This window comes from Nerophis ophidion, linkage group LG12 (genome assembly GCF_033978795.1).
Source record: "Nerophis ophidion isolate RoL-2023_Sa linkage group LG12, RoL_Noph_v1.0, whole genome shotgun sequence".
Classification (NCBI taxonomy): domain Eukaryota; kingdom Metazoa; phylum Chordata; class Actinopteri; order Syngnathiformes; family Syngnathidae; genus Nerophis; species Nerophis ophidion.
The window spans coordinates 12,521,895-12,543,517 of NC_084622.1; the positions used below are offsets into that span (position 1 = coordinate 12,521,895).

The 21,623-nt window shown below is 41.2% G+C and overlaps 1 protein-coding gene across 1 annotated transcript; it reads right to left on the reverse strand.

The window, feature by feature from the left end:
- Nucleotides 1-371: 371 nt before the first annotated feature.
- On the reverse strand, nt 372-21,492 carry fkbp4 (FKBP prolyl isomerase 4). The gene is made up of 11 exons (XM_061916851.1): nt 21,304-21,492; nt 21,076-21,205; nt 14,325-14,469; nt 13,735-13,877; nt 12,458-12,578; nt 7,823-7,979; nt 6,914-7,088; nt 6,652-6,837; nt 4,292-4,435; nt 1,608-1,703; nt 372-1,387 (listed from the first exon to the last, which is right to left on the reverse strand). The coding sequence occupies exons 2-11, from the start codon at nt 21,166-21,168 to the stop codon at nt 1,280-1,282; spliced, it is 1,368 nt and encodes a 455-aa protein (XP_061772835.1). The 5' UTR covers nt 21,169-21,205; nt 21,304-21,492; the 3' UTR covers nt 372-1,279.
- Nucleotides 21,493-21,623: the final 131 nt, after the last annotated feature.

A 21,623-nucleotide genomic window follows, 5' to 3' on the forward strand; every position in this document is an offset into this window, starting at 1 on the left:
CACGTCCGACCGGTAGGAGGCCACGCGGAAGACCCAGGACACGTTGGGAAGACTATGTCTCCCGGCTGGCCTGGGAACGCCTTGGGATCTCCCGGGAGGAGATGGACAAAGTGGCTGGGGAGAGGGAAGTCTGGGCTTCCTGCTTAGGCTGCTGCCGCCGTGACCCGACCTCAAATAGGCGGAAGAAGATGGATTTGCAAAAAAAAAAAAGTTTCTTAGTGCCAACAATAATTAGCTTGTCTTTGCAGTCCATTCAATTAAATATAAGTTGAAAAGGATTTGCAAATGATTGTATTCTCCTTTTATTTACCATTTACACGTGACAACTTCACTGCTTTTGGAGTTGAGAGCATAGCACACAGACACGCAGGGCAGGTTACAACCATTTGTTTATTATATTTATCAGTCCGCCAAAGAGACCATACAGTGACCCTTCCAAAATACAAATAGACCCCTCCTTTCCACAGGAGACTTTTAATTTTTTTTTGATAAGGTAAAACAGCACTTCTTACAAAATGCAAAAAATTAAGACTGTTTATACAAGAAAAGAGGAACTAATGTGTCTTCCATAACCGCTTTAATGCATGTTGAGATATTCCAGTTGACATTATGTATTGAACAGTTTGAGAAACAACTCAGAATTGACAAGAACAACACTCGGGGGAACATGATTTAGGTACACCCGTCAACACTTCCAAAACACCACTGGAGAGTCTCAAACCTAAAAAAGGAGTTTAGCAGGGGAATTCCATCTTTCCCGTCAGAGAAGCAGGTCTAAGTAACTCTAACTGACTTGTCAACACATCTTGCTGCTACATATAGACTTTAGAACCATACTCCTCACACCTGCAGCCACCACAACACCAGGAATTGATCAGTAGGCCCATAAGCAGTGGCTTGCGAGGATGAATAGCAAATTTAGAAAAAACCTAGGAAGTGTAGCGAACAAATATAGTGCAATGCGAGTAGCCCTATAAAATCAAGGGTTTTTAATTCTCTACAAACACTTGTACACAAAAGGTTGTGAAACAAAAGCACAGTTGTAAGCTGTGGGTTGAAAGGGTTGGAACTGGAGGTGGTAGCACAAACATTGGATTAAAACCAAATCACGCCTGCTGGCTTGGTATCACCACAACAAGGACGATGACAGCAAGAGGCCCGGACAAAGAAAGCCAGCAAAGTCAGTGCTCTTGTTGTCTTAAACACAAATGGCTGAAGTAACAAAACTCTGCGGAACAGATGAACCGTCATAAAACAGGTGGATCTATGCGGGGCGCATTTAGGCTTTTGTGTCGCTCTCTGCCTCCTTTTCGTCATTTTCCATCTCCAACTCTTCATTATTGTCACCACTGCCATTGTCCTTGCTCTTCATTTTATCAGCCTCTTTCTGCAGAGGACAGGATAGACAACAAATCAATCAATTTCTCCCTTATTTATTTATTCACTGGTCAATGAGTAAGTTGCTCACACTGTTGCAAATGCCTGTAAAATTAACTAAAATGCTTTTTTTGTGTGTGGCTAAAAAGAGTGGGAAAGTTATTCACTGAAAAATACCAATGGCATCAATGGCTGACTCTGCTTTTTGTGGGGAGAAAAACATCAGTTACCTTCAAATCCCTCTCTGCAAACTTCTGGAACATGTTGGCATATGTGCGCTTGTCCTTTTCATGCTGCTCCCTGATTTTCTTCTGACATACAACCATCTGACAAAGAGAAATTGCAGTTCTCGGCTCACAAGGTACACAAACATTCTGTCAGTTTAGTCTAGTCCTTGATTAGCAATGTCCGGGAAATATTCATTTAGAAACATCTTTTAGCATGACTTAAGAATGCACTAAAAGACACACAGTTATTTATAATATGTAATATACATTTAATAGTTAGTATTTAAAACCCAAAAAATACCTGTCTCTTTTAAAATATGTTTGTTAGGGACCGAATGTCCCTTTGGGACAGAGAACCCTATTGAATTTCTAGCGTTTCATTCTTTCTTTATTATTATTCCGCGGCTTTGAGCTGTAATTTGACCCCCTTAACATGCTTCAAAACTCACCAAATTTGACACACATCAGGACTGGCGAACATTGTGATTTAATCAAAAAACCTTACCCCAAAACTAAAAGTTGCGTTCTAGCGCCCCCTAGGAAGAAAACAGACAAAACTGCCTGTAACTTCCAGTAGGAATGTCGTAGCGACATAAAACAAAAACCTCTTGGTAGGTCTCACTTAGACCTACATTTCATATATTGACAACCCCCAGCAAAGATCAACACAAAGATTGCAATTCCCTCTTCAAAACAAAAGTTTTTTAAAAACTGGTCACCCTTTTTCAAACATTATCTCCTCTGAGCGCGTTTGTCGTGTCGGTTTCAAACTACCACAGGAGAGAGATTGAACCCTTCTGATTAAAAGTTGATGAGAGTTTTTTATTACTGCTACGGTTTTGATTTTTATCAGCCTTCAAAAAACCGCTGAGCTGAAAACCATTTCAAAGATGGCCGCGTTGCGCAAACTGTGAGGGAGACGTTTTTCTCTCTCTCGTTTTTTTCCCGTACCGTCTGCTGCTGGTGCGCACGCAACAACATTCGTAAGGGAGGGACTGTGATCGTCTATACCAAGATGGCTGCCAGGTGCCGGAGCTAAGCCGGTATGTTATAAAGTTGTCGTTTGCCTGCATATCGTAAAAACAACCGTCCAACATTTTACAACTAATTGTAAACTTATAGGTGCCGACCATCAGGGCCGAGTTGCAACGAGAGAGTGTGTCGATGTTAAGATATTACGCCGAGTTGGTAAGTCTGTTTGCTAATAGCTACTATCCATTCATCTTCTAACGCTTATCCGGGCTTGGGTCACGGGGGCAGCAGCCCAAGCGGTCCCGTCCATCGCTGCTTGCACCTTTAAAGGCCTACTGAAACCCACTACTACCCACCACGCAGTCTGATAGTTTATATATCAATGATGAAATATTAACATTACAACACATGCCAATACGGCCTTTTTAGTTTACTAAATTACAATTTTAAATTTCCCGGGAGTTTCGTCTTCGAAACGTCGTGTAATGATGACGTATACGCAAGACGTCACAGGGTTTCAGGAAGTATGAGCACTACGCACACACTCAGCTAAAAGTCGTCTGCTTTAACGGCATAATTACACTGTGTTTTGGACATCTGTGTTGCTGAATCTTTTGCAATTTGTTCAATTAATATTGGAGAAGTCACAGTAGAAAGATGGAGTTGGGAAGCTTTAGCCTTTAGCCACACAAACACACGGTGATTCCTTGTTTAAAATTCCCAGAGGTGAAAATTTACTATGGATCAGAGCGCGATCAAGCAGACATGAATCCAGACCAAATGTCAACCAGCAGGTTTCGGTGAGAAAATTGTGGTTAAAAAGTCGCTTCTTACCGGATATCAGCGGAGCTTCCGTCTTGCTGCAGCTTCGTGACTTCCCTCAGAGACATTGCGCGTCAACACACCAGTGGACACACTTGTCCGACTATCAGGTACTATTAAACTCAATAAAACACTAGCAACACAATAGAAAGATAAAGGGTTTCCTAGAATTATCCTAATAAATATGTTTAAAAACATCGGAATCCTTCCCAATGCAATGGCGTTTTTTTTTTTAACTCTTTTTTTTTTTTTCCAGTCCGTTATCAATATCCTCAAACACGAATCTTTCATCCTCGCTCAAATTAATGAGGAAATTGTCGTTTTCTCGGTCCGAATAGCACTTTTTGTTGGAGGCTCCCATTAAAATCAATGTAAATATGTGAGGAGCCATCAACATGTGACGTCATCGTCTGCGACTTCCGGTAGAGGCAGGGCTTTTCTCTTAACACCGACAGTTGCGAACTTTATCGTGGATGTTCTCTACTAAATCCTTTCAGCAAAAATATGGCAATATCGCGAAATGATCAAGTATGACACATAGAACGGACCTGCTATCCTAGTTTAAATAAGAAAATCTCATTTTAGTAGGCCTTTAATTTTAATTATTTTTGTAAATATTTGTCAATGAACTGAAGATATGTTTAATTTATAAAAATGAATATTAGATACTGCATATAAAAATTGTACAGTACAGGCCAAAAATTTGGACAGGAATATAAATCTCAACATATCGAATAATAATTATACCCCTTGTACTTCTAGCTTTGATACACTTAATGTACAAAATATAATCAAAGTGGCCCCCGTTGCATCCTTAAATTGTTCTGTACGTGGCTCTTGACGGAAAAAGTCTGGAGAACCCCCTTTTATGTGTTCTAAACTGAAAACCATACCTGGCTCTTTGCAGCTTTGTTGGTAGGATAGAGTTGAACAACACGCTGGAAGTCGTCTTTGGCCTTGTCAAACTCCTTCATACCAATCAGTGCCTCGCCCCTCCGGAAAAACGCCTTCTCATTAGACTCCTCCAACTCCAGGGCCTACAATTGCCACAAGCTTAGTTAGTTAAACAACCACGGCATTATCATGTTCTGCTTTTACAGGTTCTCCTGTACGGTCAGTGTTCGCATTCTGAAGTTTTGTGTTACGATGCACTACCATAAGTTATCTACTGTACAGAATAGAGTAAGTACCTCACTTTCATTCTTTAAAATAGCTGTTTTGCTCTACATAATGTCTCCAAAGCATAAGGCGGTGCTAAAAAGAAAACAAGTGAAATTAGGTATCGCAAAATGACTAGAAAGTGGAGAAAGGCCAATCAACATTAGGTGCCTAATGTTGTCATTATTGAGATTACTTTCTCCCAATGTGTCTCCGTCCCTTGTAATGACCCTTCCATATTACAAGCAAACAACACAACATAAGGAGTTATTTCATTTGTTTGTATATGTCTTACATATGTTCTGTATACAGTGCAAGTGACTTGGATCTTATTTAGGTAAAAGTTCTGATTTACACTAAGGCCTTGTTCACACCACAGGTCAATTCCCCCTTATTTTGCTTATTTGCGACCTGTATATCGGATTTGTTCATGCCAGTGAGAACAGTAAAATTCCAGATTTGTCATATTCGACCCAGGCCTCTTTCGTATGTGGACATAAAACGGTTATGTACGTGATGCGTCCCCCCGCGCTCCTCCGACAGAAAAGTCATCAAAAATCAGCAGGCGTCATATTTATTTACCAAAATAGATGGTTACAAAATAATTACCGTATTTTCCGCACTATTAGGCGCACCTAAAAACCTCAAATTTTCTCCAAAGCTGAAAGTGCGCCTTATAATCCGGTGCGCCTTATATATGGACCAATATTGAGCCACAATAAGCGGTGGAAATGGATGGAGGTCTCGCAACTACGGTAAGCAGCCGCTACCTTCCTTTTTTCCCCCGTAGAAGAAGTAAACAGCCGCCAACTTCCTTTTCCCTCATAGAAGAAGCGCGCGGTGCATGCTGGGATACATGACTGCGGGAGGCGTGCCGTTTTTGTGTGTTTATGTAAAGACCCCAAAATGGCTCCTATTAAGAGACACGCTTACGACGCAGTTTAAACTCAAGGCGATCGGTCACACAGTAGAACACGGGAATAGAGAAGCAGCGAGAGAATTTAACATTAACTGCAGCTACACCGACTTGTTTAATGACGACTTCGACGAGACGGAGCCGGGCATGTTTTGGACACCCAACTGTTTGATTTTAACACTGAAGGAGGAGAATTTGAGGGATTCGTGGATGAGGAATAAATTAATAAAGTGAGCATTACATGTTTATTTTGTGTGTTGTGTTGTGTGACATTATCGTTTGAGCAACGTTGACTTATTGATATATTATTGCTTTGCACTATTTCCGTTACTATATTGTGATTGCACTAACGTTTGATTTAACGTAACAGTATCAGACTGTTTTTTATGAGTATATTGAATCGGGGAAAATAAAACAGCTGTTTATTAATTTTGGGAGTGAACGGAGTTGTCAGAACGCTGGTTTGTAATCTATTAATAAAGTTTGACTGACCTATCTGTTCCCTTTAGCACAGCTCCATCTAAAGGATGCATAACGTAACCCCAGCCTCTACTGTAGCATCTATTCTATGTTATAATGCGGTGCACCTTATACATGAACAAAGTTTTAAAATAGGCCATTCATTGAAGGTGCGCCTTATAGTGCGGAAAATACGGTAGTTGACAACAGAGCACAAATCCGGTGAAAATGTTTTGGGAACTCCCGTTAACGTTCCACCACTCTTGTCTACAACTGCCCCCCCACAGACGCACTCTTCAAGCAGACATCGGAACAAAAAACCTCATAAAACTGCCAAATCAGGGACGGAATACTTGCCCTCTTCTTTCTTAATCTGTTACGCGCAATAATTCTCCCCAGAAAATGTTGATTTTGTTTGCACAAAATCATTGAAATGCGCCAGTACTGACACTGACTCGAGTTAAAGCCATGTTCACTTCTGTCAACACCGCAGTGCGTGCGACGACATGAAAGCATGTATGCATACAGGTCAGGTTGCATTTACATTAAAAATCAAATGTTTTTTGTTACGTGAACGGCCACATAAGGAGATCAGTTTTGACAAAAACGTCCGAGTTGGACATCTGACCCTGCAGTGTGAACATAGCCTAAAACTGATATTAAAAAATTTTTGGTGTGAATGGAGGAACTCCTGTTGTTGAGACATGCCAAGTGTCTTGCCTTGTCACAGTTCGCCAGAGCTAGGCTGTGCTCTTTGAGTTTAAGGTAGCACATGGCCAGGTTCAAATGAGCAGCCAGCCGCAAAGATTTAGCCTTCTTGTCGTCCTCTTCAGACAAAGACGATTCGTTCTCAAGCCACGACACAATCCTTTTGTACTGTACGGACGCTTTCTTGAACTTCCCCTCCTGGAGAAAAAAATGAAAGCAGTGTTTCACAAAACAAGTCCAATGTTTGTTGGAGCAGTGTAGTTTGTAAACATACCTTAAAGTACTTTGTGCCTTTCTCTTTAACAACGCCACTCTGCTCTAGCTTCTCTGAGGGATTCATCTCCCACGATTCTTTTGCCTTTTCGAAGGCCTTCAGCTTGATCTTGTACTGCAACATTGCTCCGCCAGGGACGTTATACTTGGCATTTCCAGCATTCCCAAAACCATACCTGCAAGAAATACCTGCGTTAAATAACTTGACCTAACCCAGTGTTTCCAACGGATCGCCAACATACCTGTGCTCGAGGGGGCGTGGCTAGGGATGTGACATCTGCATATAATTTGCATAAACTGCAATGATGCATACGGTAAATTTTCTTTAAAAAGGCTATAAAAATGTTATAAATTTACAAACCAATTTGTGTTATATAGTATTATTTATTTTTCTTATATAGTTTTGCTCAATTTTTTAAAAGTGTTTTGCTACTTATTGTACAATATATTTTGTTGAGAATTTTTCAGGTTTGGAGACTTTTCCAATCCTTTTCGCTACATCTCTATACTAAAAACGACTAGCAAAATATCTAGCATATTTTTCTGGTATTGAGGATAGGTTGATTGGCAACAGTAAATGGTCCCTAGTGTGTGAATGTGAGTGTGAATGTTGTCTGTCTATCTGTGTTGGTTCTGCGATGAGGTGGCGACTTGTCCAGGGTGTACAGAGATAGGCTTGAGTGCCCCCCGTGACTTTCAAGGGAATAAGTGGTAGAAAAATGGATGGATGGATTATTGGTGACTGTATTAGAGTTTATAATCATGTATATATTACATTAGTTTTCACGTAAAAAAAACCCTTTGGGTTTGGCGGCTTTTAATTTGCCAAAATCAATTACATGTAGGGAAAACTCTGCTAACCTGTTGCAGATCAATTTAAATCTCCAAAACATTGAACATTGGAGTTTACTTGGGTTTGATGTGAAAGATGGCTTCTTCTCCCTGCTCCATAGCTTTGATGGCTTTGTCCACTCCAGTCGGTAATCCCAAACTTTCGCCATCTCCGAGCTCATACATAAGTTCTCTCTCATCGAAAACCCGTCCTTCACAGGTGCCCTCCACGGTCACTGAGTGGGGAAGCAAAATTTCCCAGTTACTCTTCAGGGTCTTTGCACATTTGTCAAGATTACGTTTACAGACAACTAAATGAATAAGATAGACTATATTTCGCGAAATAATGACAAATAACTTTAAAACTAATTTATTTTCCGGTAATAGGTTTAATTTGGTACAAATGCACACACTTAGGGATCAACAGAGTGCAATGATCAATGGCTTGACACAATAGATTAACTAAAAGTTGGGCCTGCAGTTGCCACCTGCACCTAAATGACCTTACATTCCAATGTTGTCAATGGAAAAATGGGACCAAACAAAGTGTATAACAAGATAATAGAAGTGAAATACCGGGTAGGGAAATAAGGCATTGATTGGTTAAAGCAAAATAAAGTATCTATTTAATAACCAAACACTGGTTTATTTACCAGCAGAGGTAGCTACGATTGATGTATGACATGTTAAAAGAAGTGGCTATATTTAGCTCATTAATTTGTCTGTGTTTTGTGGCTGTGACGCCCATGTCACAAAGAAAAGGCGCACAGACATGTCCTATTTTAAGTAATCCAAAGAGGTTATTTAAGGGCGAATTTGTTATTCTTCTAGCTGGACCTGTGTTAACTTCCGCACTATAAGAATAACAAAATCGCATTTCCTATTTTCTATTGTGTTTAAATCAACTTCTTTTCAAAATATATTTAATGTTATTAATTGCATGACCTGGAAGTCACCTAGAACCTGCATTGATTTTGTTGTGCAACAGACATTTTTTATTTTATGGATCTAACTGTTGCCAGTGATTTTTTCCATGACAGAAAGGAGTTACCATGAGTTGACTTTCAAGAAGAACATGCATTGGTGAAACCAAGAAGCCAGCAGGGCCTAACATCAATTAGTGAGGTACTTATGTAACCCGTCTAGTTTAGGGACTGCTTTTTCTGTTACGCCCGGGAGTCAAACCTGAGTCATTAAGCATAAAAGACAATCGGGCTAGCGACTGAGTTAAAATGCCAAGCACTGCTCTTGAAGTTGCAGGAAGTGAGGTTTACCAATGTACACATGGCTCAGCCACACTGCCTGGCCTGCGTTACATTTAAATGGTTATCTCCTGACAATCGGCATTCTCCTAATACAAAAATGTCTATTGAGTAAGACACTGGTTCTTAAGAAGTTAATACTTGAAACTCAACGCCAAAAAAACGTAAATGCTGATTATCGGTACTGCTAGACACCGACCTCTATTTAATAATACAACTTTAACATTTGACAACCAAACAATTAAACAAGGCGACACGGTAAAGAATCTGGGTATTATCTTCGACCCAACTCTCTCCTTTGAGTCACACATTATAAGCGTTACTAAAACGGCCTTCTTTCATCTCCGTAATATCGCTAAAATTCGCTCCATTCTGTCCACTAAAGACGCCGAGATCATTATCCATGCGTTTGTTACGTCTCGCCTCGACTACTGTAACGTATTATTTTCGGGTCTCCCCATGTCTAGCATTAAAAGATTACAGTTGGTACAAAATGCGGCTGCTAGACTTTTGACAAGAAGAAGAAAGTTTGATCACATTACGCCTGTACTGGCTCACCTGCACTGGCTTCCTGTGCACTTAAGATGTGACTTTAAGGTTTTACTACTTATGTAATAAAATACTACACGGTCCAGCTCCAGCCTATCTTGCCGATTGTCCCGGCAAGAAATCTGCGTTCAAAGGACTCCGGCTTATTAGTGATTCCCAAAACCCCAAAAAAGTCTGCGGGCTATAGAGCGTTTTCATTTTGGGCTCCAGTACTCTGGAATGCCCTCCCGGTAACAGTTCGAGATGCCACCTCAGAAGCATTTAAGTCTCACCTTAAAACTCATTTGTATACTCTAGCCTTTAAGTAGACTCCCTTTTTAGACCAGTTGATCTGCCGTTTCTTTTCTTTTTCTCCTATGTCCCACTCTCCCTTGTGGAGGGGATCCGGTCCGATCCGATCCGGTGGCCATGTACTGCTTGCCTGTGTATCCGCTGGGGACATCTCTGCGCTGCTGATCCGCCTCCGCTTGGGATGTTTTCCTGCTGGCTCCGCTGTGAACGGGACTCTCGCTGCTGTGTTGGATCCGCTTTGGACTGGACTCTCGCGACTGTGTTGGATCCATTATGGATTGAACTTTCACAGTATCATGTTAGACCCGCTCGACATCCATTGCTTTCGTCCTCTCCAAGGTTCTCATAGTCATCATTGTCAACGACGTCCCACTGGGTGTGAGTTTTCCTTGCCCTTATGTGGGCCTACCGAGGATGTCGTAGTGGTTTGTGTTGTGGTTTGTGCAGCCCTTTGAGACACTAATGATTTAGGGCTATATAAGTAAACATTGATTGATTGATTGAAAGACACTAAACTTAACATTAACATTTTCCAGTTCTTACACTGAATGTTTACATTGACAGTTTACAGTGAGATTGACACTCACCTAAAAGTTTGACGGGTAACTTGAAACACGAAATATTCATGCATCATTATTTGCACTTGAAAGTAGGGCTGGGAAATATATCAATATACTTGATATATCGCGGGTTTGTCTCTGTGCGATATAGAAAAGGACGATATTGTGATATTCGAGTATATATTCTCACACAGTTGCTTTTAGCTGCGTGCATTAAACTGCATGTGTTTCCCACTCTCTTGTCTCTCCTTCTCACATAGACGTAAACAAGCGCACCTTCTTACATACGTCACGCGTGCAACGTCACACGCCCTCCCCGAGCTACATGGGTAACATTAGCTGTGGTACTAACGGTGCGTCGCCGGTGGTAACATGAGAGAAAGAAGGTGCGTGTCTGGTAACAGATGAAGAAAGAATTAATTCCAAAGAAAAACAGCAGGGGTCCATCGTCTGGCGGTGGTTCGGCCTCAAGCCGGAATATGTTGAACAATTATGCAACAAAAGCGTTGCTACAAAAAGTAGCAACACTGCTATTTGATTTCCTATTATGCAGCTCATTTTTATTTGACACTTATTGATATATCAAGGGGGGACATCATGCACAAAAGTGCACTTTACTTGTTTTAAACTATTCTAGTGGCGTTTTGTACAAAAAGTGCACTTTGAGTGTTTTGATATGTCACCTTAGTGACATCATGCACAAAAGTGCACTCATAGCTTGTTTTAAAAGGTCTCTGACAATCTTGTACTTAGTTTTGAAATGACATGAATGTTTGTGCCACTGTTTAATAACTGTTTAATAAATATAGTTTTGCTGAATTGACTTAGTTTTGATTTCCCTCTACGCATGACAGTTTAAAAGTAGCATATATTAATGCAGTATGTTTTAATGTAGACACATAGCATCGTCATACTGAAGTGATTATATGCATCAAGTGTTCATTCAAGGCTAAGGCAAAATATCCAGATATACACTGTATGGTGTATCGTGACATGGCCCAAAAAATAGAGATATTAATAAAAGGCCATATCGCCCAGTCCTTCTTGAAAGTAATAAATCTGATTGGAACATTTGAGCATTATGCTTGTGTGTAATTACAGTAAGTGTGTTTATCCTTAAATTTGACCCATTACGGTATTTTACCAAGGTTTTATTTTTTTGACAATACCACAATAATACTGTACCATTGCTTTAACCCTCGGCTGCCTACTAGACAGCACGGAGGAGGTGGCTGACAGAAAAATGCTGACCAAGATGACATCCATCATGTCCAATCCCTCTCACCCCAGTCGTTTCTTCAGCATTAGACTGTTACATCCACAGTGCAAGAAAGAGCGCTACTGCAGGTCCTTTCTACCCACAAACATGAGACTGAAGGAGACACTGCATTAACAAGTCCCTAAAGTCACCGCTGTACAATAATATTACTTTATAAAACTACTGTTGTCGTTGTAGTACATTCTACTATATTGATTTTGAAACAGTATTTATCTAAAAGTTTGTTTTTCTGTTAAAAAGGCGTTTTACATGTTAAAACTGTGGTGTTTTGGGAGGGCCCAGCGTGGATTAAATTGATTTTGATTAATTTCAATGGGTGGGGCTGCTTTGAGATACAAGTGTTCTGAGTTACGAGCTTAGTCGTGGAACGAACAAATCCCGTGAGTTAAGGTACTGCTGATGAGCAAGTCTTTCGAACGTCTCTTTTAGATGAGTGACAAATGACATCGGTGTTCTGACAAGATGAACATCATGCGAGTGTGTTTGGCGGCCTTCAGACTCGACGGGGATAACCAGGAAACGGTGGTGGAGAAAGCAAAAAACTACCAACCACATAAACAGAAAAACCAACCCAATTAAAGACTTAAAGGTTCAAAAACAAGCACCTGACTCATAAAACTTGCATGTGACTTAAAAAAAATCAACACAAGCCCCGAGTCGCCAATAATAGCTTTGAAACTATCTTTCAACTTACATTATGATATTAAATGTACATCATTTTAGGCAAATGATCATTATTTTCACAGTAGAAATACAATATCACATGTTACTACCTTCAACAGAGGTTCCTTCACTAGGCTTGGCGTAGCCCTGCCCTCTGGTGAGAATATGACGGATGATTCCACCGTCCTCGTCTTCAGTCAAGTCTTCACCATGGAATTCCAGAAGTTCCATCTGCAGGTTTGGATAATCAACAGGTTGATCTTTCAGGCCACACTTAAAAAGGCCACCCTCCCCTCTCCTGACCCCCGCTCACACTGCATTCGAGTCATGGCCAGTTTAATTGTGTCATCATTTCTATATTGCTGCAATTTTTATGAATTTAAGGAATATTGCCTGTCTTATTTGGAGTCGTTCTAAATATATAACTCGTTCAAAGTTGTCATAATTACTTACGTGAGCAGTGACAACACAGATTTAATGACTCAAGCATAAAACAGAAACGTGGCCTCACCATGTTTCATCCCGACTCTCTGCACCAGCAGGACACCACTCCATGAGGTCCTCAAAACCTGAGATGGTTCACATGGCTCTAACATGCCAGAGTTGTACTTTGGCCCTAGAGCTCTAGAGCCCTTTAAAAGTTTATTTTCTGAGTGTAGTGTGCCAAGGCTGGGTTACGATTACTCTCTATTGGGAGTAAGTCTGAAAAATTCTGTATATTACGTGGAATTGTTGATTAATTGTGTCTTGGAAGCAATACAAGCAAAGTAGAGTGCACCACTTGGCTGCATCCAGCAGAGGGGCTGTTGCACTAGTCTTAATTAATTTGCTGTCTAAAGAAATACAACATGGCGTCAGCTATGAAAAATGAGCCACAATTAATGCTACGACCAATCTGGGCAGGATTACTGCTTGGAAAAAGGAGTTCATAACATTGAGAGACCTCCTATTCTTAAAATAACAGTCAAATCTTTGTTGTATCAGTTTCCGCCCTTGTAGCTGACTAAAGACATAGTCAAATAAACATATACAATAATTGTTGTACGTCCTTTTGTCTTTCGGCTTTTAACACGAGTGAATCGTGCGCTTGATTTGGTTTAATTTTTAGGTCAGATTCCCTTCCTTCTTTTCCGTGTTTTGTCACAAGATATTTCCAACAGCTGGGTGTTGGAATTGAACCTGCGCCATATGTACAAAAGGCAGAAGCATGTACCGTTACACTACCATTGAAAACATATACAATAAAAATAGTGAATATGATTACATAATTAAGAGCTACACAATATTTAATGATTGATTTTAACCATAAGTTATACATTACATATATATTAGATTAACAAGTTGAGACAGTCAATGATAATTAGAATTCCAGACAAGTCAAACTTACCTCAAAAACAAGTGTAGCATTGGGGGGTATTTTAGGTGGGGAGCCTGCTACCCCATATGCATAGTCTGGTTTACAGGTGAGTTGGCAGAGCTCCCCTTTTTTCATAGTAGCCACACCAATGTCCCATGCCTTTATGACTTGAGCTGCACACGCACGCACACACGCACACGCACGCACGCACGCACGCACGCACGCACGCACGCACGCACGCACGCACGCACGCACGCACGCACGCACGCACGCACGCACGCACACACACACACACACACACACACACACACACACACACACACACACACACACACACACACACACACACACACACACACACACACACACACACACACACACACACACACACACGCACACACACGCACACACACGCGCACACACGCGCACACACGCGCACACACACGCGCACACACGCGCACACACACACACGCACACACACACGCGCGCGCGCAGACACAGACAGAAAGAAAGACACCCACAAGCGAGAGGGAAAGAGTGGGAAGATGGAAATGAAAACAAAACAACTTGCTGCCCCCGTGAAGGGTGGATGTTGACGTCTCCAACAGATAGGAGCTAACCTTTGCCCAACTGGAAAGAGAACGGATCTTTTCGGTTTTTACTGGAGTCAAACTCAGTACCATCCAGGAGAGTGCCCACGTAGTGCAAAAACACCTTGTCGCCTGTCATTGGCAGCTCAGTGGATGTTCCTTCCCTTTTGATCAGCTGAAAACAGAACATGGTGAGAGGAGAGGTTCAACTCATGGTTGAAAACAATGCAGGAATGTGTTTTGCATTTCATTTTATTGTTGTTATTTATATCATGTCTTGTGAATTTATATAGCACTTTTCTCTAGATAGATAGTACTTTATTGATTCCTTCAGGAAAATTAAAATAGTAATCTAGTGACTCAAAGCACTTTTACATAGTGAAACCTAATATATAAGTTACATTTAAAACAGTGTGGGTGGCACTGGGAGCAGGTGGGCAAAGTGTCTTGCCCAAAGACACAACCGCAGTAACTAAGATGGCGGAAGCAGGCATCCAACCTGGAACCCTCAAGTTGCTGGTTTAGTTTAGTTTAGTTTATTAAGGATCCCCATTAGTCTACACCCCAGTGGAGACTATTCTTCCTGGGGTCCAGGCAACAAACATCACACAATCACAAAATATTATAATGCAGTAAAACATGATCCAATAATAAAATGTCATAATGCAAAAATAGCAACAACAAAGAACCCAAAACATAATAATAACTCATGTTACATAATTTTCATACCAAAGATAAAAATAGCAATATAAAAATAAATATATATATTTTTGCAAAAATAAAACAAAGAACCAATGGCCTAAAATATACACATTAGTGCACCAAAGACAAACGATAAGTGACGAAAAAGTACCGTCCATCCATTTTCTACTGCTTATCCCATAATCAATAAAATACTCGGTTAATAAAAACAGTCATGACATTAGGTACAATCTAGAATAATCTCTTTCCGCAATACTTCTCTCTTAGTCTATTCTTAAAACCCACTATTCTGGTGATTGATACCAGATATTGTGGAAGTCGATTCCAGTAAGTGATTGCCCTATACATTGCAGTCTTTTTCAAAACATCACATTTGGGTTTAAGAAGTGTGAGAGCAACTCTTAGGGCTAGCCTGGTACCATAGTTGTGACTGTCACTGGCAAGCAACAGCTGAGAATAATATGAAAGTTTATGGTATGTATAGATGTTTTTTTAAAAATAAAATCAAACTACATGCTAGTCTTTCACCAACTTTCATCCGTGACAATTCATGATGCATGATCTCAATGCCGGTCCTAAATGAGCAATGGAGAGCTAGTCTGGCAGCTCCGTTTTGGGTAAGCTGGATTTTATTTAGATCTTGTTTAGATGCATTAGACCAGATTGCTGGGCAATAGTCAAGTTGTGACAATGCAAGGGATTGTATAACTTGCTTCGTAGTTGTGTTAGTTAAAAAATAGGCATTTCTTCTCATGATTGAAATGCTTCTGCTCATTTTTGTTACTATGTTTTTAATGTGAGTGGCTCAAGATAGTCTTTCATCTATTGTAGCTCCCAGCAACCTGGCCTCTTTAACTTGTTCAATATGAACACCGTTCAGAGAAACATACAATATGCGTTCCTTTCTCTGAGCATGTTTTGTGCAAATAAGAAGACATTTTGTTTTGGAAATATTAAGTTTCATCTTATTTTCTGTAACCCATTTAGAAATCCGCATGAGCTCATCTTGTAGTATACTGCTCAGGTCTGTGCAATTATCTGCATATGCATATATTGTTGTGTCATCTGCGTAAATTGCATAGCAACCATTCTTTAAAATACATGACATATCAATTACAAATATTGATTATAATAAAGGTCTCAGGCAACTTCCCTGGGGCATACCACAATATAATGTTTTAATATTTGAAAGGGTTCCATTGAACATGACACATTGCTGTCTGTTGACTAGGTAGCTTTTCATCCAGTTAATCGCTGAGAGTTTAAAACCATAAGCAGACAGTTTTACAAGTAGTAGTTTGTGGTCAATAATATCAAAAGCTGCACTAAAATCTATTAGCGCTGTGCCAAATAATAATTTACTGTCAATTGGTTTTAGACAGTCATCTGTTAATTGTGTGAGAGCTGTGCATGTTGAAAAACCAGTTTCGGGCACGGCCGCTCCAACAAACGAGCTTTCATGAAATTACATATAAACAAGCAACATACAGTTCACACTTTCATTTTTTTTTTTTTGTTTCTTATACATTACAGAAACAGACAAGCACATTTGTTTCAAATTTTTTCCACTTTTGGATGTTTAAAATCATACGGCCTTCTGTGGTTCTCATCTTCAGACATGAACACAAATAACTTTTGTAAGTCCTTCCGAAGAACTTTATTTATAGCTTTGAACATCACTAATAGAGTATGCAATTCTACAATGTTTTTCAGTTTTAATAATCCTGACCTAATGAAGAGTGGATTTGTGTGGTCTGTATATCCTACTTTAAAAATAAAATTAATTGCTCTTTTCTGTAAAAGAAATGAAGCCATTATGTTGCTGTGATGCGTATTTCCCCATATTTCGGAGTAATTTAAATAAGGTAGAATAATTTAGCAAGATAAAATGGTCATTGTATCATACGGGGAACTGTATTTAACCTTGTTCAATAGAGTTTCTCTATTCAACATGTTGGAAAAGGAGTAGGAAGAAGCAGAGTTTAGTTAATCCTACCCCTTTTTCCTTACATAACAGTTGCTAAAACTTTTGTTCACTTATTGTTCTCAATTTATACACTATATACTCCATAAGTAATAACAATAAAAAATAAATAAATAATTGGTGAAGTAAGTTATATTTCATATGGTGGGATGAGTAAGATTATCTTGAAAATGAATGGATGGATGAGATAAAATCAGAATGTTCATCATGGTTCTTCTTTGTACTTTGTGAACACTAAGTTTGAAAAGTTTCTTGAAGTGGATCATATTAGTACATTGTTTAATTGCTTTGCTTAATCCATTCCATCATTTAATTCCACATAATGATATACTGAAGGTCTTAAGTGTTGTATGTGCATACAAATGTTTTTAACTACGTTTTTCTCCAAGATTACATTTCTCCTCTTTTGTTGAGAAGAATTGTTGTATATTCTTGGCTAGCAGGTTATAGTTTGCTTTGTGTATAATTTTAGCTGTTTGCAAATTCACTATGTGGTGGAATTTTCAGTACTTTTGATTGAATAAATAAAGGGTTTGTATGTTCTCTATATCCAACATTATGTATTATTCTAAATGATCTTTTTTTGTAACACCGTTAATGAATGAAGTGTACTTTTGTATTTATTTCTACAAAATAAGTCATATATGTAACACTATTTGGTTTCATTTCCTCTTTTAATTTCTATTCCGTCTATTTGTCTTTGTTTCACTTTTTCACAAATAGCATTATTTTAGTCTTACGGTTTATGGATAAGCTAACTTCTACCTTTCTTTTATTCCTAAACTTAAGTCTCATCTTAAAAGTCATATGTATACACTAGCCTTTAAATAGACCCCCCTTTTAGACCAGTTTCTTTTCTGCTCTGCCTCCCTCTCCTTCGTGGAAGGGGGCACAGGTTCGGTGGCCACAGATGAAGCGCTGGCTGTCCAAAGTCTGGGAGCCGGGGTGGACCGCTTGTCTGTGCATCGGTTGGGGATGTCTCTGCGCTGCTGACCTGTCTATGCTCGGGATGGTCTTCTGCTGGCCCCACTATGGACTGGACTCACATTATTATATTATATTCACTATGGACTGGACTTTCACACTAGTATATTAGATCCACTATAAACTGGACTCTCAACATTTATATCCATTATGGACTGGACTCTCACACTACTATGTTAGATCCACTATGGACTGGACTGTCAAACTATTATGTTGGATCCACTATGGACTGGACTGTCACACTATTATGTTGGATCCACTATGGACTGGACTCTCACACTATTATGTTAGATCCACTATGGACTGGACTCTCACACTATTATGTTAGATCCATTATGGACTGGACTCTCACACTATTATGTTAGATCCACTTGACGTCCATCGCACCGGTCGCCCAGGGGGGCGAGGTGGGTCCCCACATCTGCTGTCCCCTTCCAGGTTTCTCATTGTCCCATTGGGTTGAGTTTTTCCTTGCCCTGATGTGAGATCTGAGCTGAGGATGTTGTTGTGGTTTGTGCGAAACCTTTTGAGACACGCGTGATTTAGGGCCGTATAAGTAAACATTGATTGATTGAATACGATAAATTGAGTCTTTACCAAAAATGTATATATTCTGACTACTTTTTAAAAACAAGGTAATATTCTAAAGTGCTTAGGAAAAGTTAGACAATAAAAATGGCCTTGATCGCATCCACACAATTTGTAAATACACATTAATTATTAGCTAACCATTTGTTCTGTATGTTTTAAACTATTTTGTATATCGTACAGGATTGCTGATGGCCCTGTAATAAGATAGCGACTTGTCCAGGGTGTATGCCGCCTTCCACCTAAATGCAGCTGAGATAGGCCCAAGCATCCCCCGCGACCCCAAAAGGGTGGAAAAGGTTTAGTGCGTCTGCCTCACAATACGAAGATCCTGAGGAGAAAGGGTTCAATCCCAGGCACCGGATCTTTCTGTGTGGAATTTGCATGTTCTCCTCGTGACTGGGTGGGTTCCCTCCGGGTACTCCGGCTTCCTCCCACTTCCAAAGACATGCACCTGGGGATAGGTTGATTGGCAACACTAAATTGGCCCTAGTGTGTGAATGTGAGTGTGAATGTTGTCTGTCTATCTGTGTTGGCCCTGTGATGAGGTGGGGACTTGTCCAGGGTGTACACCGCCTCCCGCCCGATTGTAGCCGAGATAGGCTCCGGCACCCTCCGCGACCCCAAAGGGAGTAAGCGGTAGAAAATTGGATGGATGGATGGGTGTGAATGTGAGTGTAAATGTTGTCTGTCTGTGTTGGCCCTGCGATGAGGTGGCGATTTGTCCAGGGTGTACACCGCCTTCCACCCGATTGTAGCCGAGACAGGCACCAGCGCCCCTTGCGACCCCAAAGGGAATAAGCGGTAGAAAATGGATGGATGGATGGGTGTGAATATGAGTGTGAATGTTGTCTATCTGTGTTGGCCCTGCGATGAGGTGGCGACTTGTCCAGGGTGTACACCGCCTTCCACCCGATTGTAGCCGAGACAGGCACCAGCGCCCCCCGCGACCTCAAAGGGAATAAGCGGTAGAAAATGGATGGATGGGTGTGAATATGAGTGTAAATGTAAGTCTGTGTTGGCCCTGCGATGAGGTGGCGACCTGTCCAAGGTGTACGCCACCTTCCGCACGATTGTAGCTGGGATAAACACCAGCGCTCCCTGCGACCCCAAAGGGAAGAAGCGGTAGAAATGGATGGATGGATGGATGGGTGTGAATGTGAGTGTGAATAATGGATGGATGGATGGATGGGTGTGAATATGAGTGTGAATGTTGTCTGTCTATCGGTGTTGGCCCTGCAATGAGGTAGGGACTTGTCCAGGGTCTACACCGCCTTCCACCGGATTGTAGCCGAGATAGGCTCCAGCACCCCCCTTGCGACCTCAAAGGGAATAAGCGGTAGGAAATGGATGGATGGATGGGTGTGAATATGAGTTCTAATGTTGTCTGTCTATCTGTGTTGGCCCTGCGATGAGGTGGCGACTTGTCCAGGGTGTACCCCGCCTTCCGCCCGATTGTAGCCGAGATAGGCACCAGTGCCCCCCGCGGTCTCAAAGGGAATAAGCGGTAGAAAATGGATGGATGGATGGGTGGGTGTGAATATGAGTGTGAATGTTGTCTATCTATCTGTGTTGGCCCTGCGATGAGGTGGCGACTTGTCCAGGGTGTACACCGCCTTCCGCCCGATTGCGACCTCAATGGGAATAAGCGGTAGAAAATGGATGGGTGTGAATGTGAGTGTGAATGTTATCTGTCTATCTGTGTTGGCCCTGCGATGAGGTGGCGACTTGTCCAGGGTGTACCCCGCCTTCCGCCCAATTGTAGCCGAGATAGGCACCAGCGCCCCCCGCGACCTCAAAGGGAATAAGCGGTAAAAAAGGATGGATGGGTGTGAATATGAGTGTAAATGTTGTCGGTCTGTGTTGCCCCTGCAATGAGGTGGCGACTTGTCCAAGGTGTACTCCACCTTCCACCTGATTGTAGCTGAGATAAACACCAGCGCCCCCTGCGACCCCAAAGGGAAGAAGCGGTAGAAAATGGATGGATGGATAGGTGTGAATGTGAGTGTGAATGTTGTCTGTCTATATGTGTTGGGCCTGCAATGAGGTGGGGACTTGTCCAGGGTGTACTCCGCCTTCCGCCCGATTGCGACCCCAATGTGAATAAGCGGTAGATAATGGATGGGTGTTAATGTTAGTGTGAATGTTGTCTGTCTATCTGTGTTGGCCCTGCGATGAGAGATCGACTTGTCCAGGGTGTACACCGCCTTCTGCCCGATTGTAGCTAAGATTAGCACCAGCACCCCTTGCGACCCCAAAGGGGACAAGCGGAAGGAAATGGATGGATGGATGCTTATTAATTTTATTTCAATTGTTATTTTGTATCTTTGATACTTTTTGAGTAATTTATTTTTATCCCATGTTTGTTTCCACGACCGCACCTTAAATTGGAGTCCTTAATCTCGTTATGTGCGAATATAATGACAATAAAGTACATTCTATTCTATGTAGCTCTCGTTAGCACGAGTGGCTAACGCACTAGCTAGCTGGATGAATGAAACACGTGAAACATTTCCAACGTACCTTCAAAACGCCCCCATCTTTCTTCGGCGTGATGTCTTCTCCCTCCATTCGGAGCCCGGGTTGTCCTTCGCCTGTTTGCTCCTCGGCAGTCATTGAAAATCCGGGGGGAAACTGCGCGTCTTGAGCCGACCTGAAAACACAAACCAGCGAGTAACTGCTAGTCACGTTACGCCACCCAACCGACTTTGCTAACAACGCCACTTCAATAATAACAAAAGCTGCATTTACCAGAGAGTGCGTTCGCTCTAATGCAACGAAATAACGCGCGCCGAGGGTGGCTGTGAAGCTTTTAATCGCCGCAGACAAGCAAAAGTGCAAAGTCCAGCGCACAATATACTAATAATGTGCAGTCAACTATCAAGCGCTCCAAACAGCAACGCAGAGAACTTTCCAGTCATTTCTAGAAGGAAATACAAAGAGCGTTAAATAAAACACACCTTCACCTCTGAAATAGGCGGTGCTAATATCTCACAAAGAGCAGTGCTTGCATCCTTCAGTAACACAATTCATCCGGATTCTTATTAATAATTGTATAATATTTAATTATA

Bases quoted from the DNA above. Each gene is read 5' to 3' on its own strand.
- fkbp4 (XM_061916851.1), bottom strand. From the start codon at position 21,168: ATGACTGCCGAGGAGCAAACAGGCGAAGGACAACCCGGGCTCCGAATG. The intron at 13,878-14,324 runs GTTAGCTCCTAT...GTGCGTGTGCAG, and splicing joins CTCTTTCCAGTTGGGCAAAG to CTCAAGTCATAAAGGCATGG. The intron at 1,704-4,291 runs GTATGGTTTTCA...TCTCTTTGTCAG, and splicing joins ACAAAGCTGCAAAGAGCCAG to ATGGTTGTATGTCAGAAGAA.